This window comes from Sorex araneus, chromosome 1 (assembly GCF_027595985.1).
Source record: "Sorex araneus isolate mSorAra2 chromosome 1, mSorAra2.pri, whole genome shotgun sequence".
Classification (NCBI taxonomy): domain Eukaryota; kingdom Metazoa; phylum Chordata; class Mammalia; order Eulipotyphla; family Soricidae; genus Sorex; species Sorex araneus.
Genome location: NC_073302.1, coordinates 246,988,310 through 247,013,854, shown reverse-complemented (window position 1 = coordinate 247,013,854; position 25,545 = coordinate 246,988,310). Strand labels below are relative to the sequence as shown.

General features: G+C 40.5%; 1 protein-coding gene across 1 annotated transcript in view; it reads right to left on the bottom strand.

Moving 5' to 3' along the window:
- Positions 1-22,504, bottom strand: part of TSC22D1 (TSC22 domain family member 1) — a 111,286-nt gene extending 88,782 nt beyond the window's left edge. Inside the window, exon 1 of the mRNA XM_004604584.2 lies at positions 18,950-22,504. Within this exon, the coding sequence (XP_004604641.2) occupies positions 18,950-21,855 (2,906 nt within the window). The 5' untranslated portion in view covers positions 21,856-22,504. The remainder of the gene's footprint in view (positions 1-18,949) is intronic.
- Positions 22,505-25,545: the final 3,041 nt, after the last annotated feature.

Below are 25,545 nucleotides of genomic sequence, written 5' to 3'. Positions count from 1 at the left end.
CACTAAGGTCTGCAAACCATTTACAAAGATGGGGCCAATTATATGAGGCTACAAATATGTCAGTGCTATACTTGTCAAAATGAGTTCTTAAAAGTTCTACCAGATGGTCCTCTTCATTTATAGCCTCACATGACAACAATTACACTTTTACTTCTAATATAAATCAAATAAAGGAAAATAGGGTGGCATTGCAGGAAAGGAATTGTTAGGGTAAAATAACTGTAAAGATGAACTCTATCTGAAGCTTGCCTTCATTTAACTCTATGACCCCCCCAAAATCATATTTTAAATGAAGTAAGTTAACATTTCTCAATTGTGTGTTACAAGAAGTACTACTTCTATAGTGATAATGAGAGGTAATACATGACCAGAAAAGTCTGAAAGTCAATAAAATGAATTTGTGTCTAAACTGCCATAATATCAGAGTCTTTAACAAAATACAATATCAGCCTCTAAGATGCAGAAAACAGAAAGCATTCTCCAAAATTCCTGGGTTCTAGAATTACTCCTTTCCACTTGAAAAATTAGAATTCTAAAACTATAGTTTTAAAATGTCTATACTAGATTTCAAAATCCAGTTCAATGAATCTTTGAAAATGAAAAATCAGGTACTGACTCATTATCTTATTAAAAACAAACTGATTAATTCCATTCATCCTAAGACAGACTTCAGTCCCATGTGGAATAGACTATGGAACAGATGGCCAGGGCATTATGCCTGCTGAAAACAATCTTCAGAATGAAAAAGTTTTACGAATCACTTGGTTAGGGCACTAGTTCTCTAACAAACTGCTACATGACCCCAAATTCCTTCAAAGTATCCCCTCTTTGAGAAAAAGGGTAGTAAGGAGTGTTTTGTAATAACTTTTGTTACAGAAAGTTTAATAAATTTTAAACATCTCTAAAATAGCCAAATGACAGTCCACACTGCCCAGGATTCTGTACAAGAGCCAATCCTTGATGCCTCCATTGTGTATGATACATTCTCTTTTCCCTGATGTATCTAGAATGATGATACTAGATAAATAATACTCATAGAACTGAGAAAATAGTCGCTCTTTTCCTGTAGAAATTCTATCTTATAGACCCAGCTAAGAAAACCTATACAAAAAATGTCAGAGAGACACAGAACCACAGGTTTAGAAAGTTTCAGTAAGCAGAAAATATCTAAACGTATAGGCAAGCTTTTAATTTTAAATCTACAATGATTAAAAGAAAGGAATCATTCTTAATTGGCATACCAATTAAAGCAGTAACTTTATAAATTTCCTAAGAACTGAGCTAGGCACACACATTTTTACTATTTTAATTCTTCCAACAAAAGTGCCAAGAGTAGCTATTACACCACTTGACAGGTAAGGAAATTGGACTTAGAGAGGTTATGTCATTTAACAAAGGTCACACAGGGAAGAGGCAGCATAAATAAGATTAGACATTCAATCTGATGTAAAGCAAATACTCATTAAACTCCACCTCATTACACTCTAAGCTCACTAATCTATATTTTAATTTACTTGAATAAAAAATGTGTCCTGAATACCACCATAACAATCTGGATAATTCTGAAGATCAATCAAGATCTTATCATGCTTCTTCAAGGTACTAAGTAAACAAGATGTTTTGCATGCCTGTGTGTATCTTTAATACCTTTGATTAGTGCTAATGTACATAATTGGTATACAATGAGTATTTTTTAAATAAATCATCACAATACTAAAAAACAACAAAAAAATATGTGTGTGTGTGCGTGTATGTGTAAAGATTTTTTGGGCAATAGTATAGGGAACAGGGAGCTTGCCTTGCAGGCAGCTAACCCATGTTTGATCATTGGCACCACAAATGGTCCCCTGAGCACAAAGCCAGGAGTAAGCCCTGAGCACAGCCAGGTGTACCCCCACCCCCACCACGCAAAAGGCTTTTAAGCTTATATAGCTATTTACAGATACAGGAAACAAAACTGTTTAATAAATTATCAGTTTCCACTAGATCTTCTCATTCATTTCTCTTAGTGATATTCTACTCCCTTACTATTTGTTTCCTGTTCCTTACTTAAGTAACATTTAGGTCTAATATTCGTAAGCTCAAATATAACACAACTTGATTTTTGTTAGGCCGGAGCATTCACTTGTAGAAAGCTTTTATTTTACAGATTCGATCTGTACCTTAATAAACAACTAGTAGATCTTCACAGATAAAAAGTCTAAGTACAAGTGAAATGAAACCAAACCTTCAAATAAAGAAAACAACTCAAAGAGTGTCTCCCAATGAACTGTGGCCTCCAAGCACAGTTAGGTATGGCCCTGTGGTCCTCTGAAACAACAACAACAAAAATACCCTAACTATGTATATATGTAATTACCTATATATATATATCAACACACTGATATATATATGTATATATGTAAAATGTCTAGGAATGCAATGGATCAATTTGCATAAAATATTAAGTTACTGGCTTTCAGGAGCTTTGGCTTTCATATTAGCAGAAAATGAAAATTATTGAAATATAAATAAAAATTATACTATATTTCTGTCAGTATCTTTTAAAATAGATCTGTAATCTTTAGTTACAACTCACTGAGTTCCAGTGAATTCTTTTTACTGCTCTAGTGTTTGTAAACTGAATCAGAGAAAAAAGCAAAGGAAATTATCTCCACTATAAAAAATAAAAATAAAAATAACTACTGCAATTACATTACATGAAAAAATAAACTCCCCATGCTAAGATAATGAGCATAAAAACAAGGTAAGTACTACTATCAACTTAAGATGAAAGAGTTCATATAAATTAGCACTAATAAGTGATGGAAATACAAGTTCTAATCATTCAAAATTAAAGAGTAATGTTCCATTATGATTCAATTGATTAATTTTCTCCTTTTCTTAAAAAAGAGTTTTCTAGTGTAAAAAATACTATAGGGTCCAAAGAGACAGTACAGTGGGCAGAGCCCTTGCCTTGCATGTGGCCAACCTAGATTCAATCTCCAGCTCACATGTAGTCCCTTAAGTTTCGCCAGGAGTGATTCTGGAACACAAAGGCATAAGTAAGCCCTGAGCAACACTGGGGATGGTCCAAAAACAAACCAAAAAAAGTAGTTTAACATAATTTGATCACCTTATGCTAAAAAAAAATGTTCCATAAGTATCAACAGCCTGCAGCAAAAGTTTACTGACACAATGGAAGACTACTGACAGGATATATTTAAAATACTCATGTCATAAAATTATCTCCATATTACTTTATTCTTTAGAAATTAGATTCCACTTAAGCAAATTCCCCAAGTCTAAACTACTCTTTAGCAAAATTTTGAAAAACTCGATCATTTGTGTAGAAAATCTTTCTAAGCTGTAATAAAATAAGTACTTATTTAACAAGAAGAAATTACCTTAGGAACACCAGTCACCTCACAGCTCTGTAGAACACTGCCACAAAGTTTAAAGGCCACATGCTTCCTTACTCGTGGCCTAAGGATGGCTTTCTAGTTGTTAGCTATTACCACTGCTACTTGACAATGGGTCTAGGCAATCTCCAGAATGGTTGAACAGAGGCTTTGCAATAAAATCACCTAATGAAAGACTGGTGCCCACTTGAGCAAATCAATGAGCAACGGGATGTCAGTGAAATGAAAGACTATCTCTATCACTTAGTAGCTAAGTGATCAAGTCGCTTGATAACATTTAATCTATAGTAATATATGAACCAACAACAATAATTCTAGAATTATCTCTATTACACAATCCTCAGGTCCCCCATGAAACTCATCAATCTTATAAAAATGTATTAAAAAGAAATAAAAAGAGCTAAAGAGGGACAGAGTTCAATAGGTTGGAGAATTTGCAGGAGGCCTCGTTTGATCCCTAGAGGGCCAACCCTCTAAGGTGCCAGGAATAAAGAACTGAGCCAGGAGTAACACCTCCCTCCCCTCCCTTCCCCAAGCACTACCAGTTGTGGCCAAAAGCAAAAACATAAAACAAACAAACAAAAAAATACCTTTTAGATTAAACACTATGGCAGAGCCTGGCAAGCTACCTATGGTGTATTCAATATGCCAGAGACAGGAACAACAAGTCTCACAATGGAGATACTACTGGTGCTCGCTCGAGCAAATTGATGAACAAGGGGACGATAATGCTACAGATTAAACATAAAAAATATCAATCCAAAGATCATATACCCCACATAAGTATTCTTCTTGTTTCCAAAACTTGCAGAACCACAATTTACTAATGAAGGATTCCAGAACAGAGACAAGAAACTAAAAAGATATTTAAGCTGCACACACCCCATCTTCTCAATCTGATGTACCCTAACTGCCATAAAATAGGTAAAATTGCTAATAAAATACAGCTGGTTTGCAGTTATTCTTTGCTGTCATTTCAGAGAATAACAAGTAAATAACAAAATTCTTGGTATTCCCACAAAAAAGACAATAACAACGGATATAAAAACAGCTCAAGAGTCAGTCTAATTCCTTATTCAGATTCTATAATAACATGGAACATCAAGCAACAATAAGACATACTGGACTCGAAAAGAGAGGCTGTGATAAATTGCATTGAAAGAGATTTTTAAAAAAGAGAATAAATAAAAGAGCCAGCTTTTTTTGATAGCTATCAGCACCTGACCAGTGGACAGCAATGTAATCAAAATCAGGGATTTACCAATTCACCTCATCACCATCACCTTACACCCAAAATACACCTGAAGAAACAAAAGTCATATATAAAGAATAAAGCACTTTTCCCCAAAATAAACTAATAAGTTTCAACAATCACCATTTTCAAAAAGGAATTTTTAAGAAAATGTGTATTTCAACAGAAAACCAAATTATCATAACTGAAGATACTTTATAACTGTCTGAAGAACACAACCAAAAAATAAAACTAATCTTACAAACATTAATCTCCTTATGAAAGAAAATAGGTTGGGATGGCCAGTTTTTTAAAAACAGCTGAAATGAGAAATCAGCTTCAGTTTCTCTCCAGACAGCTATCTGTTCTGTACTGAGAAAGGTAACTAATAAAAATACTTAAAGAAAAACTTGAGGGAGACAAAACTATAACAAAATATCTAAATACCAACAGGATGCCACACAAAAGGTAATAGTCTTTTTGTTGATACTGGTTTTTTTCCTGGATCAGAGCTGACTGCACCTCCTAGAGGGGCTCAGGAATTGAATGTTGGTTCAGCTATGTGCAAGGCAAGCAGCCTACCCACTGTACTATCTCTCTGACCCTTAAGAGGTCAGTTATTACAAATTATTTCACTAAATCAATGATTTAATATAAACAAAATCAATAGTTTGTCAAATCACAGCTTCTAATAGGGACTTTAACTTTACTACTGAAAATATTTTTTCTGTTTGGGGGCCTCACCCGGTGATGATCGTAGGTTACTCCTGGCTCTGCACTCAGAAATTACTCCTCGCAGTGCTCAGGGTATCATAAAGAATACCGGGGATCTAACCCAGGTCAGCTGTGTGCAAGCAAGTGCCCATCCCACTGTACTCTCTCTTTGGCTCCAAATGTTCTGTAATTTTTATCTATAGATGTTGAGCTTTACTAAGTACCAGGCCTATCAAACTTCTCTGAAATGTCAATTCCTTCAAAGCTAGTGATCTTTATAACTGTGATGTCCAATTCTGCTGTTTTAGTGTCTCTAATCACAGTCTATCTAAGTAAGCATGTTTCCATTTATACTTGCATTTAAAGTCATTCTCTAAGATGTTTCAATCACATTTACAAAGATAAAAACAGTAATTTTAAGATAAAATAAAATTAAAATGTATGAAAAGAGCTGAAAGGATAAAAAAAAGGTCATCCTATACATTAAATATGGATGCTATAAATTTACCATTTTCTTTCATGCATATTACGTGCATGTACAAAAGCAAATACATATACTTGAATTCAACTACTAGTTTTCCTAAAGTGCTGTACATTTATTCTGCATATATTTATTAAATAAGATCCCATCTGATACCTATAAAATGATAATCTAGAAGATAATTTTAAAATGTCTTTAAAAATTAACTGCTTCGCGGGGCTGGAGCAATAGCACAGCGGGTAGGGCGTTTGCCTTGCACGCAGCCGACCCGGGTTCGATTCCCAGCATCCCAATATGGTCCCCTGAGTACCACCAGGAGTAATTCCTGAGTGCAGAGCCAGGAGTAACCCCTGGGCATCACCAGGAGTGACCCAAAAGGAAAAAAAAAATTAACTGCTTTGCACGTAGGTCAATCCATAAACATTAATATATTCTCATACTTTAAAAATGATGAACATAAAATAAAATAAAATAAAGTTTTAATTATTTTATTAAAAAAAAAAAGATGAACATAGTGGGGAAAGGAACCAATACGGAACAGAGTAAGTTAGTCTTGTGGCACTTTAAGATTTCAATTTAGAAAAATAATGAAAGAAAAAAAGAAAATGTCAATAAAATTATTCACACTTAGCATTAATGATAGCACCAATGCTTTCCATACTTTAAATAAAACTATATCATTATCCTTTAAGTAGAGCTCTAGGAGTGCCCTGAGGATAGGTGAGAAATAATTCCTCCTCTTTCCACTTGCCTGGAAGAAACCAACAACGGAGGTCTGGTTAGTATAAAAGAAAGCTGACTAAACTCTCCATGATCATTTGTGTAAAGAACTAATCCTAAAACATTAGTTCAGAGGCACTTGTACTTATTTATTCTCACTACTAGCCAAAATGTTTGCTTTGTATTAATGACACAAAACTTATGAAAACACTAAACTGCCACACGCACAAAAAAAAACCACCTAAAGTTCATAACTACTCATCTTTCCGATCTTTAAAATTGTAGCTATAAATAGGTTTTCTGGGAAATTATCTTTTCCTTTTCCATAATGAGATGAGAAACACTCTTTGGAGAGAGAAGCTAGGAATGTGAAGACAATATTTTATAAATAGAAAAATCTACTAAGCAAAGGGTTTGCCTATGGAATCATTATCTCCCCCAACTTACTTTCTTCTTTAATAGATAACAGAAAAAAATTTCACAAGTCCATCCATGCTTGCAAGTGTATGCCCCACTTCAATCCAAACAGTACCCTACAGACTTCTTTTCTTAAACATAATTTACTGAACAAGTGTTGTGGTCCAAAATCACTCTCCAATTCAATCTTCAGTCACTTCTGATCATTTCTTTGGTGATAATTACTCTACTAAGTCCACCTGTTGCCTGACACCCAGAATATTATTTCCTCTCATTTAAAAATGTTTTTAACGTAAAGCACGATGAATTACAAGTCATTCCTAGTTAGGTTTTAGACATACAATGTTCCAGCACAGATCCCACCACCAGTATCAACTTCCTTCCACCACTGTTCTCAGGTTCCCTCCCCCCATACACACACCTCCACATTTCATCCCATTTTTAATATTCTTATGCCTGAAATTCACCTTCACTCCAAATTTTTCAGAAAACCATTCAAGTAACATTGTTGTCTTGACCTACCAAAGATCAATTCCATGCCGTCTGTAACCTTTAATGCAATTTCATGTGTCATTTTGGAGACTAGGTTATAGCTCGTTTGTCTAAGAAACCTTTTGTAGCACAACCTCAAAGAATTCACTTAACCTCTCTGAATTTGTCCCTCCAAATATAAAAAGATTTCAACATTTCCACTCTAATTTTTTTTCTTTTTGGGTCACATCTGGCGATGCACAGGGGTCACACCTGGCTCTGGACACAGGAATTACTCCTCGTGGTGCTCAGGGACCATATGGGATGCTAGGAATCCACCCTATCCACTGTGCTATCACTCCAGCCTCCCCCACTCTAAAATTTTTAATTTATTATTTAAAACTGTTAGCACAGTATACTACATAAAACTAATAATCACATAATTTCCACCATTTATCTTATGGATTTCTTTAGGATAACAATTGTTTGGTTATTTATCTATCTTAAAAGATATCAGGGGGAAAAAAAAAGATTGGGGCTGGAGCGATAGAACAGCAGGTAAGGCATTTGCCTTGCACGTGGCCGACCCGGGTTCGATTCCCAGCATCCCATATGGTCCCCTGAGCACCGCCAGGAGTAATTTCTGAGTGCAAAGCCAGGAGTAACCCCTGTGCATTGCCGGGTGTGACCCAAAAAGCAAAAAAAAAAAAAAAAAGATACAGGGGTACAGCAACATCTAGGTGATCTCTGCTCCCAAAGAGCTATGCACATAAACGGTAAAAGGCATTAGACAACAATTATATACCTGCCCTAGATGTTTGTTCAACCAGTATCATAACTTAATATTGGCGAAGTACTACTGAAGGCACAGAGAATACAAACTACTAAGTAAGGTTCTTTTTCAAAGGAGCTATTATTTTTAGTTAAGAACAAGAGTACTATACCCAACCAAAATTCCAAATTCAAGATCTGGGAAGGGTTAGATAGTTCAAAGGGGTGGGTGCATGCTCTGTATATTGGAGTTCAGGGTTCAGTCCCCGGTTCTACATGATTTCCCAAGTACCACTGGGAGCAACCTCTAAGCACTAAGCCGGGAGTAGCCCCTAAGCAGTGCTGGGTATGTTCTGAAAACAACAGTAAAAAGACTTTGAAGTAATGATGAGCTAAGAAATAACTGCAGTTCCCAGTGTCTTCCAATGCATTTATCAGAATTTTTGATCATTATCATATACCACAGAGTTTATAGAGCAAAAAAATCATTAAGAACATAAACTATAGGAGCCAGAGTAATAGTACAGAGCAGATGGTAGGGTGCTTGCCTTGCATGTGATCAACCCAGTTTCAATCCCTGACATTGCATTTGATACCCTAAACATCCCAGGAATGATCTGAGTGCAGTCAGGAGTAAGCCCTGAGCAGTTTGGGGTATGGCCCCAAATCCAATTCCCTACACCCCCAAAAAGAATAAACTATAAAACTTGACTGCCTGGATTTCAATTCTACCTCTCACTTATTCTATGGCCTTGAATGAGATGCCTCCATTTTTCTGCCTGAAAAATAGGAATAAAAGTAATACTTACATCTCATAAGACTATTCTGAAAGCTATATGTAAAATGCCTAAGACACTCTTACACATAATGAGGGCTATAACTTTCAACCACTATTACTACTACTACTGCTAAACTGTAAAGCATATGAACAAACTGAAAATATTATAGGCCTTAGGTATTTAACTATTAACAAATAATGAACTGAGACTCAGTTTCTTCCTCTGTGAAAATTAATCAAAAGCATCCTATGAACCTTAAGACTGTTGGGACTCAAGAAGAGATCATTTATTTCAAAGCACTCCGTTATAAACCACCAAAATAAATCACACAAGAGTGGAGTTTTATTAGTATCACCATTAGAAATATACTGTGGATAAATAATAAAAACTTAATGCTACATATTATTTTAATGTTATGTTTACACCTTTGAAACATACCAAATTAGTCAATAGTTTTTTTTTTTCCATCTTGCACCTTTACACTAAGAAAGTACAATCTAAGAAATTAGATAACCAGGTGACTTGGAAAGAATGACATCTCAACAATGAACAATTTTATAATCCCTCTAAAATTTACTGAGAAAAAGAATGCCCAGGTATGAACATAGAGTAGTAGGAGTTCCTTAGTGAGTTTCATGAAAGTTTCTCAACGGCTGATGACACAAAAATAGTACAGAAAGCCTGAAAATATAAGATGTTCTCATTTGTCTTATCCATTACTCACATAAAACTTAAATGCTTTGTTATGACTCCACAGAAAACAAGTCACTATCATTCACCATGATCTAAAGTTAATCCGTAATAAAAAATAAAATCATGTAATTCTCCTCTCCGATCATACAAACATGGTTTTAAACCAGACAACCAGACAGCAACACTGGCATGTCCACAAATAGGACATGAAAACCTTTAGACTCTGAAAAAGAGTCTATGACAATCATTGCACTACAGCATCAGTTCTCACCATCTCATCCTTTAACGCTCTTTTTAAGTGAAGCAAGATAGTTTTTATTGAATGAAACTTGCTTAGAAAGATGTGAGAGGAGAGAAGGAAGGGAAATATGTAGTCAAAGGAGAACAGGAGCTTCTCCAGAGTAAAAATAAGCAAAGAAACAGAGACAAGCACTCGAGAGTTGTATCCAAGGGATTGAAGAGCAAGCCCCCTTAATGCTCTTAACTCCTATTTAATGCCCATAATCAATCAAGCTTGGTATTAATTCTGATCACTTCCAAGCTTTCCGTATGGTTCTCCATTTACATAACCCTTAACTTACTGCTTTAATAACAACTAGAATAGTCACCAGGAGCACCAATCAGTTAAGAATTTTAAGGAATGAGCTCAGTGCTCACTAAAATATTTAATAAACTCTCCTAATATAAACAAGTTAAATGTTTATAATTTCAACAGCTGAAATTTTTTACCTAACTTCCAAAGTAATGCTTGAAGACATTCAAGAATCATTATATATGCTAAACGGCTAAAGAGCTAAAAGCAGGCAGAGAATACTGATATTCTAATTATGGAATAAATGAAACAGTTTTGTTTTATTTAAGTTGGAAAATTTATTGGCATAAACAGGTAAATACAAAATTAGAATTTAAACAAAGTATATATTGCAAGCAATAACTAAGTATTGTCCTGACTGACACTCAAAGCAAAATATGGTGAATTCTCAATCATTTCTATTGAGAGTAGTGCTATTGCAGGATCAACTACATAGAACTTATTTACCTTTAAAATATATTAAGTGGAAAAAAAAATAAAAATAAAATATATTAAGTGGTTTGTAAAAGATAAGCTCTTTTTGTCTTATGCCAATATTGAAGATATCTTCTTGGAGTAAGGCAAGATACTTCAAGGGATTAAAAACACATGTCTGGCATGCATGAAGTCTTGAATTCTATTTCTAGCACCACATGTGCATACCTGGGACCACTGGGCCTGAGTATTGATCTATCAGACAAGGATCACCAGAAGTGGTGCCTGGGTCCACTGAGCACTGCTTGGAAGTCACCCAATGCAGAAAAAGAATTATTTTTTCTTTAGTCATAACACAGCAGGCAGGGCATTTGCCTTGCATGCGGCCGACCCAGGTTCAATTCCTTCGTCCCTCTCGGAGAGCCCGGCAAGCTACCGAGAGTATCCCGTCCACATGGCAGAGCCTGGCAAGCTACCCATGGCATATTCGATATGCCAAAAACAGTAACAACAAGTTTCACAATGGCGGTAGTATTGGTGCCCACTCGAGCAAATTGATGAATAACGGGACAACAGTGCTACAGTGCAGTGCTTATTAAGTAGATTTTTACTGAATATCTACTACCAAGTAAGTACAGAGGGCATCTGACAGCATTGGAATATATTTTAATGCACAGTCACAAACCAAATATCTTCAATTTCAAAGTTTAAAATCAAACAGGTAATCACACATACACACAAATAAACAACTGACAAAGACATTATAAAAGAACAAGATGCTATAAAACAGCATTAACAAAGAAACGGCATCAGAAGGCCTAGCAAAAAGTAACCCTCAACATTTTAAAGGAGGAACAGAGGATAAGTGCGATGGGAATGTGCAACGTAGAAGTAAAAGGAAGACTGGATAGTGACTAGAGAAACTGACAGGAGGCAGCTGGAACACAAAAAAGGGGAAAGTGGCATACCAGGCCTGAAGTAAGCAAAAAACACTAAGTAATTGTCTTAAAAGAAATATGGCTGTCAGGGTTTTGAGCTCGAGTGATCGAAACAGATCTTCATTTTAAGAGTATCATTTTGTCATTTTGACTACAAGATATACAAGAGACAGGCAAAACTGATGCAGGAGGCTAAGTGAGAAAACTACTTAAGAGAAGAATACAGAAGAGTGACTTTAAAGAAGTGTGGGGGGAGAGATGAATTTTAACTGAATATACACAAAAGGTAATAGGACACAAAAGAGTTGGGTCTGTCAAGAGAACTAGAGTAAGAAATGATATGAGAATAAATGAAGGAGAAGAAAATCTGAAGAGTTAAGTTTTATGATCTGTTAGATGGAGAGACCTATGAGAATGCAAGTTGAGATGTTAGGATGAAAGATGACTAACAGTCTAAAGCTAAGAAGGGAAGTATGAGCCGGTGATATTGATATGCACAGGAACTGATGGCCTAGAAGCAATGATTATCTAGGAGGGGAAAAAAGGTAGTGGATGGGAAAAGGATTCAGAAATCCAATGAAACTCTAACACTGAGAGTCTTAGAGGTGATAAATCTGAAAGAGGCTGAAAGGAATGGCCAGATGGATGGGAAGAAAGGAAGGCTATCACTGAAAGCAAACGGGTGTTTCAAGAAGGGAAAACAAAGGTCAACCAGGCTTGATGAACCTAAAAGGTCAAGTAAGATTTACTGGGCAAGCTGACTGGTAAGGACGGGGGAGGGGCAGTATGGCACCTAAATATCTATCGAAATCTAAGAATGACTAGGAAAAAGTCAATCTAGAACTAAAATGCATTATAAATGATTGCTTATAATAATATAAATCTGCTTTAAATGTTTCTTTCATATTATTTCTTTTAATAAACTATTAAAGCATATTCTTAAAGTGACATATTCAACACTAACAGTGACACAGCAGAAACCAGCTATCAGGGTTATAAGATTGCAGCCTGATTCTAATATTGCAGCACCAAAACAGGTCCTCCTTTGCAGTTTCACATTTTTTAATTAAACTTTTTATTAAACAAGAAACAAAATCTACTTGTTTTGCAACTCTGAAGCCAATGTTACTAAGTCTGAATTCAAATTATTAGAGAATTAAGTTATTAGAAAATTAAGTTATTTCTTAAGATAATTTTTATATAATTTTCCCCAAAATAAGTACATTTAAATTAATTCATATTAATGGGCTTCAGTCTAAATTCTTGTTCGCTTTATTAGTAGTATAAACAACACAGTTTTCTTGGTTTGGTTTTTGGTTTTAGCCACACCAGGCAGCACTGGGAAGAGGAATGTTACTCCTGATTCAGTGCTTGAAGGATTATGCTAAAGATCAAACAGGGGGCTCCCAAGGTATAGGGTATAAGAGTTCAAGCTCAAGCTCTCAGCTCTATGCTCCCTCCCAGAATCAGATTTTAAATTGGAAAAATATAATTAAATTCTAACTATCTGCTTTATAGCTCTATACATAACCTAGAAAACTTTGCCTTCTAGTAAACTATGTAACTTTTAGTTTGCTTGCAAGTATGACAAAAAGAAAACCTTAATTCACAAGACTGAACTGATTATTTGAAAGAGGCTGAAAGTAAATATTAAGGCTGATAGTAAATATTAACTAAATCTAACCTAACATTTTTAATCACTTCTATAAACTGAAAAAATGAGTTACATACTATTTGTACTTCTGGTAAATGTAAGTCAAGCAATTCTACTTCTAAAACATATACTCATGAAAGATCAAACTTTAGAATGTCTTTATTAAAATCAGCATCATTCTTTTTAATAGCACAGAATTCTACAGTTAAAATAAGTGTCATGATATTAAACAAAAGCATCTATATCTTCACGCCAATACTAAAAGGACAAAAAGCAAATTAACTTTTTAAGATATACAGTCAACAAAAAAGAATTGAGAAGGGGGAAAAGACAATAGCAACAAAAATTTGGAAGCTGGAAAGCAGATGGTTGAGTGACAAATGACTTAGCAAACACTAGAAAATCAAATCTTTAGCAAACAGTGGAGAAAGCCAGGAACAAACCCAATTTAAACTGTAAAATCCCCAAAAGACTCAAGAATTGGCAGTACCACATACATCTGAAATGGGAGATGTGGCGAGGGCGGGGGGAGGGGGGTGCTAAAATAAGACTATTCAAAAGTTTGTTAAGAAGCAACCAGCCTCAAAGATCCCAGCTACTTCTCTTCAACCTTAATACACACACACACACACACACACACACAAAAAAAAAAAAAAAAAAAAACAACCCTTGAAAATACACTGGAGAATTAAAAATACCAAGATCCTAAGGATCAAGGGAAAAAAAGATGGAGAAACTGATATTAAAAGTCCTCCAACCAAACATCCTAGTTGGGTTACCATACAGTATATCTACCAAGACTCTGGAATTTTCTAATCAGCATTTTATTCCTCTAGCCTTTTCTATCTGAAGAAAGATTATGATATAAAAGGTAAAGAGCAAGCAAATCAAAAGAAGATGAAAATCAGAGTACACAGATCAGACAGAATTTTTTTTTAAGTTTAACATTTATATATGCAGACAGCTAGGAGAAAGTACTGTTATTAGAACAGAATACTTTCAAAAGAGCAAAGAACAAAAGCAAATCCTCTTGGAATTAAATATATCATAAAGATTAAATAAAGCAACAGAAGCAGAACAAAAAGAGACAAAGTGTGAGAAAATCAAAAGGGTCTAAAAGGTTCTTTATCTAAATAGTAGGAGCCTGTGAAAGAGAAAATGCAAAGAAATAATCAACAATCTCATTCAAGAAAAAGGCCCAGAACTGTTTCCAGAGTGAAAGGGCATACCAAGTACTCAGCAGCATAGATGAAAAAAAGAGAAATCCACACAAGTACCCATCACTGTAAAAAAATTTCTGAGCCCTAGAAACAAATGCGATCTTAAAAACTCACAAAGATGTAAGAATTAGAGAGAAAAAGGTAATATTTTGAAAAAGAGGAGAAAGATAAAGGAAAAGGAGAAAGGAACCCCAAAGAGGTCAAAGATAATATATGAACAATCAAAATGGTGTGTTCGGACTTCTCAAAAAGGTCACTAGAAAATGGTGATGAATTACTGGACAAAAGAATGGGAATCCCCAGGCTAAGAACTATATAGTAAATCTAGAAAGCAATCAGTCCAGAACAGAGGTCAGAGATATGATAGGGATTTATTCAGGAAAAAGAAACTGGTAATGTCTACTCTGCCTGAACATCTCAAGAGACATGAAAAATTGAATCACAGAGAGAATAAAATTAAGCCCAAGGTGGGGGAAAGGTGAAGTTGTCAACAAACCACACTGAGAACTTTTCCTTAGTCTCTTACACTGAGCTCTAAGCAGAAAACCATGAGTGACTAGACATGTGAAGAAAGGCTCCATCACAAAATGCAAAACCCCCAAAATACAAAACCTGGGGACCTATTACCAGTTATGCTACATAGTATGTAGTGCCTATGTTAGCTAGTATATATAAGTATATATACTCATATCCTGTACATACTAAGTGAGCTGGGGTGCAGCGGTGGGAAGAGGGACTTACACACAGCTATTAGAAGGGGTAGTGTATTTAGAGAGGTGAAGCAACTGAGTAGATGGTGACGAGTCAAAACTTCGTTTTCTATCTACTAAGTTAATAAAGCTCAAAACAAAAGCAAGAAATACTTGACAAGTTTCTTATACAAAGTGCAGGAGTTAGACACATTTCTAAGGGCTTTCTAAGTTCATTTCCTATAAACAACTCTTCGAGGTAGGTACTATTATCCCCATTTATTAAAATGGGCCAAAAAGGCATAGAGAGTTTAAATAAACCAATGCAATGACAGAATATCAAAACCTAAGCATTTGAACTGAATTCTAGAGTCCATTCAAATGCTAACCATTTAGCTATGTTGCATATGTAGTAGCATGCTATTTAGAGCCTCATAGGCATTTAGTGAAGCCATTCCCTAAAGGAGGTAAAAGGGATTGCTCTGGGCAAGGAAAAATAAAAAGCAAAGGAGCAGGAATCGTTTATTTTGATAGTCATGTATTATCTATTCAACTGCTCATGTACAATCTAAATAAAACTTAAAACTTCTTAGTATTTTACCTCATAATACATCCTCAAAAAGAGGCAAAGTTATATTATCTTTTTAAAAACAAAAAATTTCTCATTCATCTTTAATAAATATTTGAATTACTTCTATGTACCAGGCACTTTATTTAAAAGATTGAGGTACTCAGACATCAAAGCACCTCAAGCAAAAAGTTAAAAAGCAAGTCTTCCTACTCACTCCTTTTAATTTTTAATTTATTATTATTATCATTATTATTATTATTATTATTGCTTTAATGTATAGGTCCCACTGTTCTTAGGTCAGAGGCAATCTAATTTTTTAATTATGATTCTTTCAAATCATGAAAGGGTTTTCTCATTAATTCATTCAAAAATTACTCAGTTCTTGTCCTTGTGAAAATTGAATGTGTACAGTGCCTTAGGAAACAACATTCCCTCAATGAAAAGAATGCTTCAGAGGAAACGGCTAAGTTTTGAAGGATAAATAGAAGCCTGACCAATTTCACTTGAGAGCGAGCTCTATTAATCATCTCAACCCATAAAAAACCATAGATCAATGTAAAAGAAATATATCTTTCTTGTGTTGTATATACATTTATGGTAGAGGCAAACATAAAACATTTTTTAAAACTTTTTAAAACAAGATAATCTTATTTCTTATAGTATTGTAGTCTTTTCCAGGAGTCAACTGAGTTTTCCACATGACTAATAGACATTTTAAAATGTTCACTTCAAAAGATAATATTTCAGAATCATTATTTCAAAAGATAAGCAAACCAACCTTCTTTTGTCCTACCACCAAAAAGTTACATTGTTATCATGTTTTCTGAGTCATAGTACTGAAACTATAATAGTCCTTTCACTGAAAGACTAATGGTAATCATGTCTGGAAGATGCAAGTGACAAGGAAGTTTTGAAGGGAAGAAAAGATTTTTTTTTAATTCCTTTTTATCGATATCATTTTTTTCTCTTAAATATCTTTTCAAGGGGTATTTAACTTCTTCAAGACACTTTTTTCAAAGTACACCAAAATAAAATCCAATATGTAGGGGAAAAAATACAATGAAGTCCTTTCCAGGTTATTTTAGAGATAAACACTTTTATTTTTCAGAATCCAAATGATAGCTCTGAAGCAAAAAATTTCTGGTTTTGATAAGTTTTACATAAATGAATGTTCAAATATGTAGTAAAAGTCAAGACAGGTACACTCTGAAGGCAAATTACTTTATTCATTATATTTTTTATATTTTGCCCTTAAATTTCAAGTCTTTGGGCAAAATTTGCCCCTAATTAATCCTTATCTCAATTCTCATATGGAAAATTTTGTTCTAATATCTGAAAATTGGAATTCTTTTTCTACAGTTAAAACCTACTTGTAAGTAGCAACATCTGACTTTAATTGTCTGCAACAGCAAACTGTGAAAAGCCTCTCATGCCCTACCACCAGTAGAGCCAAAAAAAGACTAAAGTCATGCCAGGAGACCATAAATGGTAATTAACAAAAATCATGGCAGGTTTGAATTCAATATGGGAGGTTTTCACTTGATATTTCATATCTCTCAAGTCTCTGATAAGATCAGTATCCATACAGTATACTTGATTTTAGAGGGGCTACATTCAGAGCACGGTATGTAGATTTAGAAAATAGAATTTGGTACATCAATTTTAATGATCTTTAAAATTATAGGTACTAACTAGCCTAAACAGGTGAGTACTTGCATCGTGTGGTAAATCTAAAGGTTTAACAATAAATAGGGCAATTTTTTTAAAAGTCTGTTCTTAAGAACAGTTCTGTATGCATTATAATTTGTATAGGTTACAAGATCTGAATTACATAACTATTTGAGAAATAAAAATCTTGAAAGATAAGATCATTTCTATTAACCATGCCTTTAAATAACTTTTAAAAAATCATAAAACTTCACTGAAACCTTGGTTTTTGTTTCCTTTTTCTAAAATTGCAACTCTTTTGAAAAAAACGCTCTCATTTTTTTCCTAAGTAAAAAACTCAAACACACGTTTAAGAATATAAATGTTCCAATGTGATGAAAATTCAATTACAAAAATCTCCAACTAATACAAAAATAATTAAATGTTTTTCGAGCTTATCCAAAGTTCCACAGTGAAAATGAATAGCCTTTGTCTTAACGCCTATGATAGTTTCATCAAGGATATTTTCAGAAGGCAAATTTGTGTAAAGAACATTCCTTTAAAAATCAACTTAAGTTTAAAGCAATAGAATCATGAGCAGTCAGATTAATGACACAATGTGATTCAAAAAACATAATTAGTGCATTGTTTCCCATCCAATTCTGGAAACACTGGCTTATTAATGTATTTTAAACGTATATATGTATATATATACACACACATATATAATATGGGGTGGGGCTAATTGAAGAAGAGAACAGGTGGAGTAGACTGACAGAACAAAGTCTTAGTTTCATGCCTATAAATTCAACCCTCCCAAGACTTTCTTTACGCTTTAAAATGGCTACCACCTTGATCAGCTATGCCAAAGAATAGCTAACTATGTGGCATACTACTAGCAAATAAACTGGTTATTTTGACAGTATGCGCTCCTACCCCACAAAATATCTTTTGAGATTCCTATTTCTTGACTGTTCAGATAAAAATGACCATCAAACTATTCACAAAACTTGGTCAACTGCAATCTGAGGGCAACTATATAACCCAGATTAGGTCATCATCCTTATGGAGTCTGACTTGGAAAGCAGGTTTGCACAGACCAAGATCAAACACAGTAGAACTGAAAAGGACTGTTTAGTGTAGCAAATTAGAAACAAACGGTGGGAACCACAACCCGCCAAGAGATGATCAGTGGGGTTTTGGTAATTCAAGAGCAGATCACCGATTATGCGGGTTAGCAAAACTTAAAAGTTCCCTTTAGTGATTAATCTTTCTAAAAAGCATTTTGTAACAAAATCACATAATACCCCCAAAACTATTAATGTTCAACAGTTATTATGACAAACACTATCACAGATGACTTATACCATTTCGCATCCACTCTGAAACCGTTCTTGTCTCTAAAGGAAACTTAACAAGAAAATGCATTTTCAGTACAAAAAAAGAAAATGAACATATAATGCTTTAGGCTAGTTTCTGGCATTTATTAAGCCATAGATTAATTTAGGATCTGTGGAATGTGTACAGAAACATGACATGATCTTACCTCTCATCCTCGCCATCCACCAGGGGTGTCGTCAGCGGTAGCACCTTCAACGGGAAAAGAGAAGCAGAGGCAGCTAGGCTGCTGCTACTCCCATCTGAAACTGCTGACATTCCCCCACTGTCACCACTGGTAGTCTGAGGTAAGCCAACTAAGGAGGGTTCCATTGGGCGCCTGGCATCTTCAATTTGGCTTCCAATTGCCTGAGCTAATGATTGTGCAGAGAACTGAGAACTTAGTGGTATCTGTTGTGCCAAAGGCAAATTTATATTAGTTGCTATCAATGGAGGTTGACTAACACTTTGAACCAAATTACCATTTTGGGTGGCAGGGGTTGTTTGTGCTATATTCTGTGGTGGAACCAAGTTTGTTGGGGCAGAAGGCATTCCAGAAGGACCAGTTGAACTAACCTGATTAGAAACAGAAATACTACTAGCAGAGGGCAAAGGACTAACTGCAGGCAACTGCTGCGAAACAACTCCTTGAGCTACTGATTCTGCTCCTGGTGGCTGGGGAGGCACAGTTAACAAGGTACTTTGGGGTGCAATGACCAATTGTTGAGGAAGGCTTGAAGCACTGGTTGGAACTCCCTGATGAATAACCGCAGTTTGAGCAGGAGGAACTATTTGTGAAGATGGAGGAGCACCTTGCTGAATAACTGAAGGTGTGGCTTGGGTAGAGGGCTGCTGCACTGCAATAGGTACGTTCGCTTGTTGACCAATATTTGCAATTTGACTGCCAGAAGGTACAGCAGACACTGCTGTCTGAGCCTGGCCAGCAGGCTGGCCAGATGTCCCTGCAGGTTGTGCTTGGACTGTTGCAGGCTTCAGTGGCAGCTGGACACTCTGTGGTTGAGCCATAGGAATCACTGTTGTTCCTGCTCCCACTCCTGCAGAACTGGGCTGTCCAGAGGTAACTGCTGTTTGAAGGAGCGGCGGCTGTTGTACATACTCAGAAGTTGTAGGATTTTGTGTCACCGCTTTACCATGGCCCGGGGTCATCTGCGTGGAAACCGTTGACTGCTGTTGTCCATATTGTAATTGTTGGGGTGATGCTCCTGGAAGAGGGGTTTGCACTGGAGGAGCTGGCTGAGAATATGGCAGTTGGGGTTGAGCCAAACTAGAAATGGAAGGTTGTGGACCTAAAGCGGAAGTTACACCTACCACATTAACAGGGGATGGCTGGATACCAGTTGCAGCATTAATAGTGGCTTGCAGAGGTACTGGTTGAAAACCTTGCTTTTGCTGATAGCTCAGTTCTTGAGACGGCAATTGTACTTGAGAGATCTGTGACTGTGAAATACTCTGCGGTATACTAACTGCTGAAATACTCTGTGGACCAGTGCTACTGAAATCCATCTGTTGCAGGGCCACACCTGGAAGGGCTGGTGGCTGTTGCTGCTGCACCACCACAGCAGGGGCTCCCATCTCTCCACTTCCCACACTCTCCGTGTAGTGACTCAGTGTGCTGACACTACTGCTCACTGAACTCCCACTAGTGCTCTCCCTCTCAGAAGTCACTTCCACTGGGTTCTGTCTTACAGTCTCCACCACTTTATTGATCACGACACCTTCGGCAGCAGGTACAGCATTTTCTTTCTCATAGAACTCAGTGCAAGTCCATCTACCTTTTTTAAAGGGCTCCGAACTAGAATCTAACTTCACAACTCTGAACCTTGACGTGTTAACTGTCGGCTGCTGCTGCTGCTGCTGTTGCTGCTGCTGACTGGAAAGTGATCCCCCAGTTACCCCTGCAGCTGCATTGGGGACACTGTTAACAACAGCAGAGGAAGAAGTCGTACCATTACCCATGCCGCTCAACATATTCACATTAACACTACTGCCAACTCCAGGCCCAACACTCACACTGGTAGCACTAGGAATATTGCTTGCATTTATATTAGCATTGCCAACCACGTTGCTTGTCACATTAGGATTAAAATTACCCACAGCAGTAACGGTAACATTATTCATTGTATTGGCGCCAGTAACAGCGTTGATACCCATACTGCCGGTAGTACTCGGAGCACGGATATTAGTCATTACAGATGCAGGTGAGCCACCCGATGATACAGCAGAAGTTGGTGCAGCTAATAGAACACTTTCAGAGCTTCCAGTTGTAGAGAGTTTTCTGGACACTGGGCTTGAGGGTGGTACTCCAGCGATGGATGCGCCAGCCACACCAGCATGGGATGGATGGTGGTGCCCATGGTGGAGGTGGTGCCCATGATGAATGTGATGGTGGTGATGGAGGTGGTGTGGATGAGCATTCCCATTGATCACAACATTCTGTTGTGGAAGGTGAGGCAAATGAGGCTGAGGAAGGTGGGGCTGGTTGGGAGACACAGCCCCAGGTGTCTCAGCTTCCTGGAAGTTGTTCAGAGTCTCTTCTGATGAGCTTCGTTCCGGCTCCCCTAAGTCTGTAGCCCTGGAAAGTGACACATCAAGGATCTCGGAAGAAGACAGATCTTCCGTGTGCGATTCATCCAGATCGTCGTAGCTCTCAGTGTCCTCTGCTATACTGTTGTTGGAACTCATGCTGGCAGAGATCTGAGCCGGGGTGACGCTCGTAATCTGGAAGCCACTTTTCTTCTTCATCTGAGTTCCTCCTGGCACGAGAGGCTGCGCCTGCAGCTGAGCCTGCGAGTGGAGGTTCAGGCTTTGTGGAGGCGGCGGCTGTGGTCCCGATGAAGAGGATGCTGCAGGAGGTGGAGGCTGGAGCAGCGATGGAGGCGGTGGAAAATCCTCGGAGGCTGTGGCATTACTCCCGACGCTGGTACCTGCTGCATTGGGAGCAGAGGCGCTGCCACTACTGCTGCCCCTTCTAGGGAACATAGCCGGGTGCGCCATCTTCCTAGCACTAATGTCTGCAGCGGCCGCGGCGGCGGTGGACTCGGGCGGCTGGTGCATTGTGTTGGGTACCGGGGGGCGGAGGAGGCGAGTGCAATTTCCTTCTGCACCGTAATCTTTGTATTCAAGACGCCGGGGAGGAAAGCGGGACCTGACGCTCCGCCCGGCGCGATTGCTCCTTCTCCTCCTCCTCCTCCTCCTCCTCCTCCTCCTCCTCCTCCTCGGCCGAAGGCGCCGGCCACTCCTGCCTTCGAGGGCTAGCTTCGGGAAGGGAGGATGAACGAGGGTGAACTGGGCGGCCAGGGACTCGAAGGGGGGGGAACCCCTTCAGTCCTCCGCCATTCACTTTCCCCTCTAGTCTCACACCCCCCTTTATATCCCGCTTCACGTGGGGTGCGGGGCGGGAGGGGGAGAGGAGTGCAGGGGGAGGGGGGAGAGACGGGGAGGGGGTGGGAAAACCGAGAAATGCCCACCTTCTCCGGCCAACTCGGAAGCCCCCTCAAGCCCTCCGCCCGCCGCGGCGGCGAGGGGCTGCAAAGCCCTCCCGGTCGCGCTCTCTGCACGAAGGCAGCGCGGGGCGAGTGTCGCCTTCCCCCCGGCCACCCCCGGCGCCGCCGCCACCGCCGGCCGAGCCCCGAGCTCAGTGTCGCTCAGTGTCGCTCAGACCTCCCCTCCCGGCCCCGCTGGCCCCGCTCGGCCCTCCTCCCCCCACGCCCCGCGGACCCTTTCAAACCCCCTGGGCTCGCGGCGGCTGCTCCGTGAGGAAACGCTGGCCGCGGCGGGGGCCGGCGCGGCGAGGCTCGGAGCGGGGCGGCGGCGGCGGCGGCGGGGCGCCCGGTACGGTGAGCCCAGCAACGAGGCGCGGGCGGGCGCGCAGAGACGCCGGGTCCTCGCGGAGCACGGCCGGGGCGCGGCGGCGGCGGCGGTGGCAGCGGCGGGAGCCCAGGGACCGCTCCATCACTGGCAGCCATGGAGCCCGAGCATTTTCCTCCCTCGGGGCAGGCGCCGCGGCTCGCCGCCCGTCGGCGGGGAGGAAGGGGGCCGGCGCCCGAGCCTCCCCGGAGGGCGGCGGGGACGTGCGCTAGCGCCGGGGGCTGCGAGCGGCTCGCGTCCTCCTCGTCGGCCGCCGGCTCGTCCTCAGCCCGCGGCGCCCGCGGCCGGGGCGGGAGGGGGCCCGCAGACGGCGGCGGCGGCGGCGGCTCCTTTCTCGGCGGCGCTGGTGGCCGGACGGGCTGGTGCAGCGACTGCAGCCGACGCCGCTCAAAAGAACGAAAGGTGGGGTTGGTCGGTGTCGCCAAACGGGGCGGGTGAGTGGGTGGGTGCCGAGGGAGGGCGGCGGGCGGGGAGAGGGGGCTGTGGTGGTTGTTACTAGTGCTCTTCTCCGGCTCCGCCGTATCCCCCAGTCTCTCGCGGCATCGGGAGAGGAGGGACCAGCGCCCGAGCGCAGGAGGAGGAGGGGCGACCGCCGGCGAGAGGAGGCGGCGGCGGCGGCGGTGACGGGGAGGGAGGGGGGGAGAGGCGAGGAGAAGGAGGGAAGATGGCGTCTGCGCATGCGCCCCGGCGCCGCAGACATAAAGCCGGGGCTGGCCGAGCCGGCGGCGGCGGCTCTTCGGGCCTTTCCGGATGCCGGGTCTTCCCCGACGGAAAGAGCCGAAGGCGGGCCGAGGCGCCCGACGCCGAGATGGGGGGTGGGAAACTGCGGTCGCGGGAGCGAATCCGGGTCGGCGGGCGAGATTCGGCCCGGGTGGGGGTGGGGCCGGGTGCGGGGCGCGCGCGGGTTAGGTGTGTCCGCTCTTCCCCCCCCCACACCCACCCTCCCCCCAGCCCCCGCTCTAACGCGGCGGGGCGCGCGCACGGCCGCGGGCACGCGAGCGGCGAAGGGGCGCGGCGGGGAGGGGCCGGCCGAGGCTGCGGGAGCCCGGGGCTCGGGTGTACGCGCCCTGGGTGGTGTCCCACCCCCACCCCCCGCCCCGCCTCGCCTGCGGAATGGGGAATGAGGCTTTTCTCCGCAGCAACAGCATCACGAGTTTTCCGTTCCCAGGAGCCCGCCGCCGCCCGCCGCCACGACATGAGTCAGGCTTTTCTTCCTCGGCGAGCCCCCTCGCCCCCGCGCCGCACCTGGGCTCGCCCCCGGACCGCGCCCTCAGACACCCTCTCTGCCCCCACCTCGGAGGATGCCCCAGCGCTTGAAGCAGCGGGGACCCGGGGGCCTTCTTTTGTGCTGGGAGGTCGGGGCTGCCGGGCGCACCCGCACCCACCGACGGGCCAGGGGCGAGCCCACGAGGTTGCGGCTGGTTGCAGTTAACTGCCCGGGCTCCTCCGGCGCGGGCTCTCGTCTAGGGGCCAGGGGCGCACGGCAGACCCGTCCACCCCTGGGGCTCTGGGTGCGGGTAGAAACCCCCGGCCCGCCCCGCCGCGCGCTCACCCACCCCAACAGGTGGAGCCGATCTCTGGCCGAGATGTCATTGCACGAAATCGTCCCAGCTGGAGACAATTTGGTGGTTGCGTCGGGCGGCCACGCCAGTGCAGCGCCAGATGCACACGCTTGCCTTTTAGGGTGAGAAAGGGGAAAGCGGCCATTCTGCCCCCCCCCACCACCACGACACCCCCACCCGCCCCCCCAAATCCACCTGAGTCTAGTGCTACAGAAATAAAGTTGGATTTGATTCTCCAGGCGTATAGCGACCGGGCATCAAACTCCGGTTAGGAGTAACCTTCTAACCATTGTTACCAGGAGGATACACGTCTTGTGCCCTGGGATTAGAAAGCCACATAGTGAACCCAAGCGAGAACTCCCCCCCCTTTTTTTTTTCCTTTTTCTTTGTCTTTTTTTTTGGACAGGATATTGCACTAAATCATTTATGATTAGAAACCTCAGGTTCAGGATTTTCACAGACATACACACATATCTACATTCTCAGATCTCAGTCCTGTTTTAGGAATTTTTTGGAATCGTAGATCTTTGCATCCGGACAGACATATCCTTGTCCAGGCAACCTATTAACATTTAGGATTCTCTGAATTTCCCCCCTCATTCCAACCCGGAAAAAAAAAATCACCGTCATCCTTCATTACTGAATAGAAATGCACCATCACCACCCATATATAGCCTGAATCAAAGTTATGATTATGTATTGCCTTTCCTGGCTTCTCCCCCAACTTAAACCCAAAAGGTGGACTACATTTTTTATTTTTTCCTTGCTTTAAGTAAAATGCTGTGCTGGCCACAGCAAATATTGAAGGTAATGTAATAAAAATAAAATACACTTGACAATATCGTGCTTGTTTTATTATTTTAGTTCAACGATTAACATATGAGGGAGTGTGTATTTAGATACTGATTTTTTATGTATTTTACCAAAATAATTTTTTAATACCAAAGGAGCTTTAGTTGCAAATGGCTAATGGCTGTCCTCCATTGTTGAAATGCAAATCGGACATGCTTTCTTCAACATTTTTTGAATGGAAAATAGAAACTATCCTGATTGAAATTGCTGTGGAATGTGGATGGGCAGAATGTATTTCTTTGGACTTCGGTGTGAAAGAAAGGCTCTTGAGCTCTCAAAATGTTGCCTTAGGTCAAAGTCTAAAATTACCCCCAGACAACAGCTCAACATCCTTTGGTCACTTAAATACCCTCTGAGACTATACAGATATAGTTAGGAGCAGAAAAAAACATAATATATTCAAGACTTATCCAAAGAGAATAAATTGTTAAGATAACCCTATAAAAGCAGAGATTTGTTATTT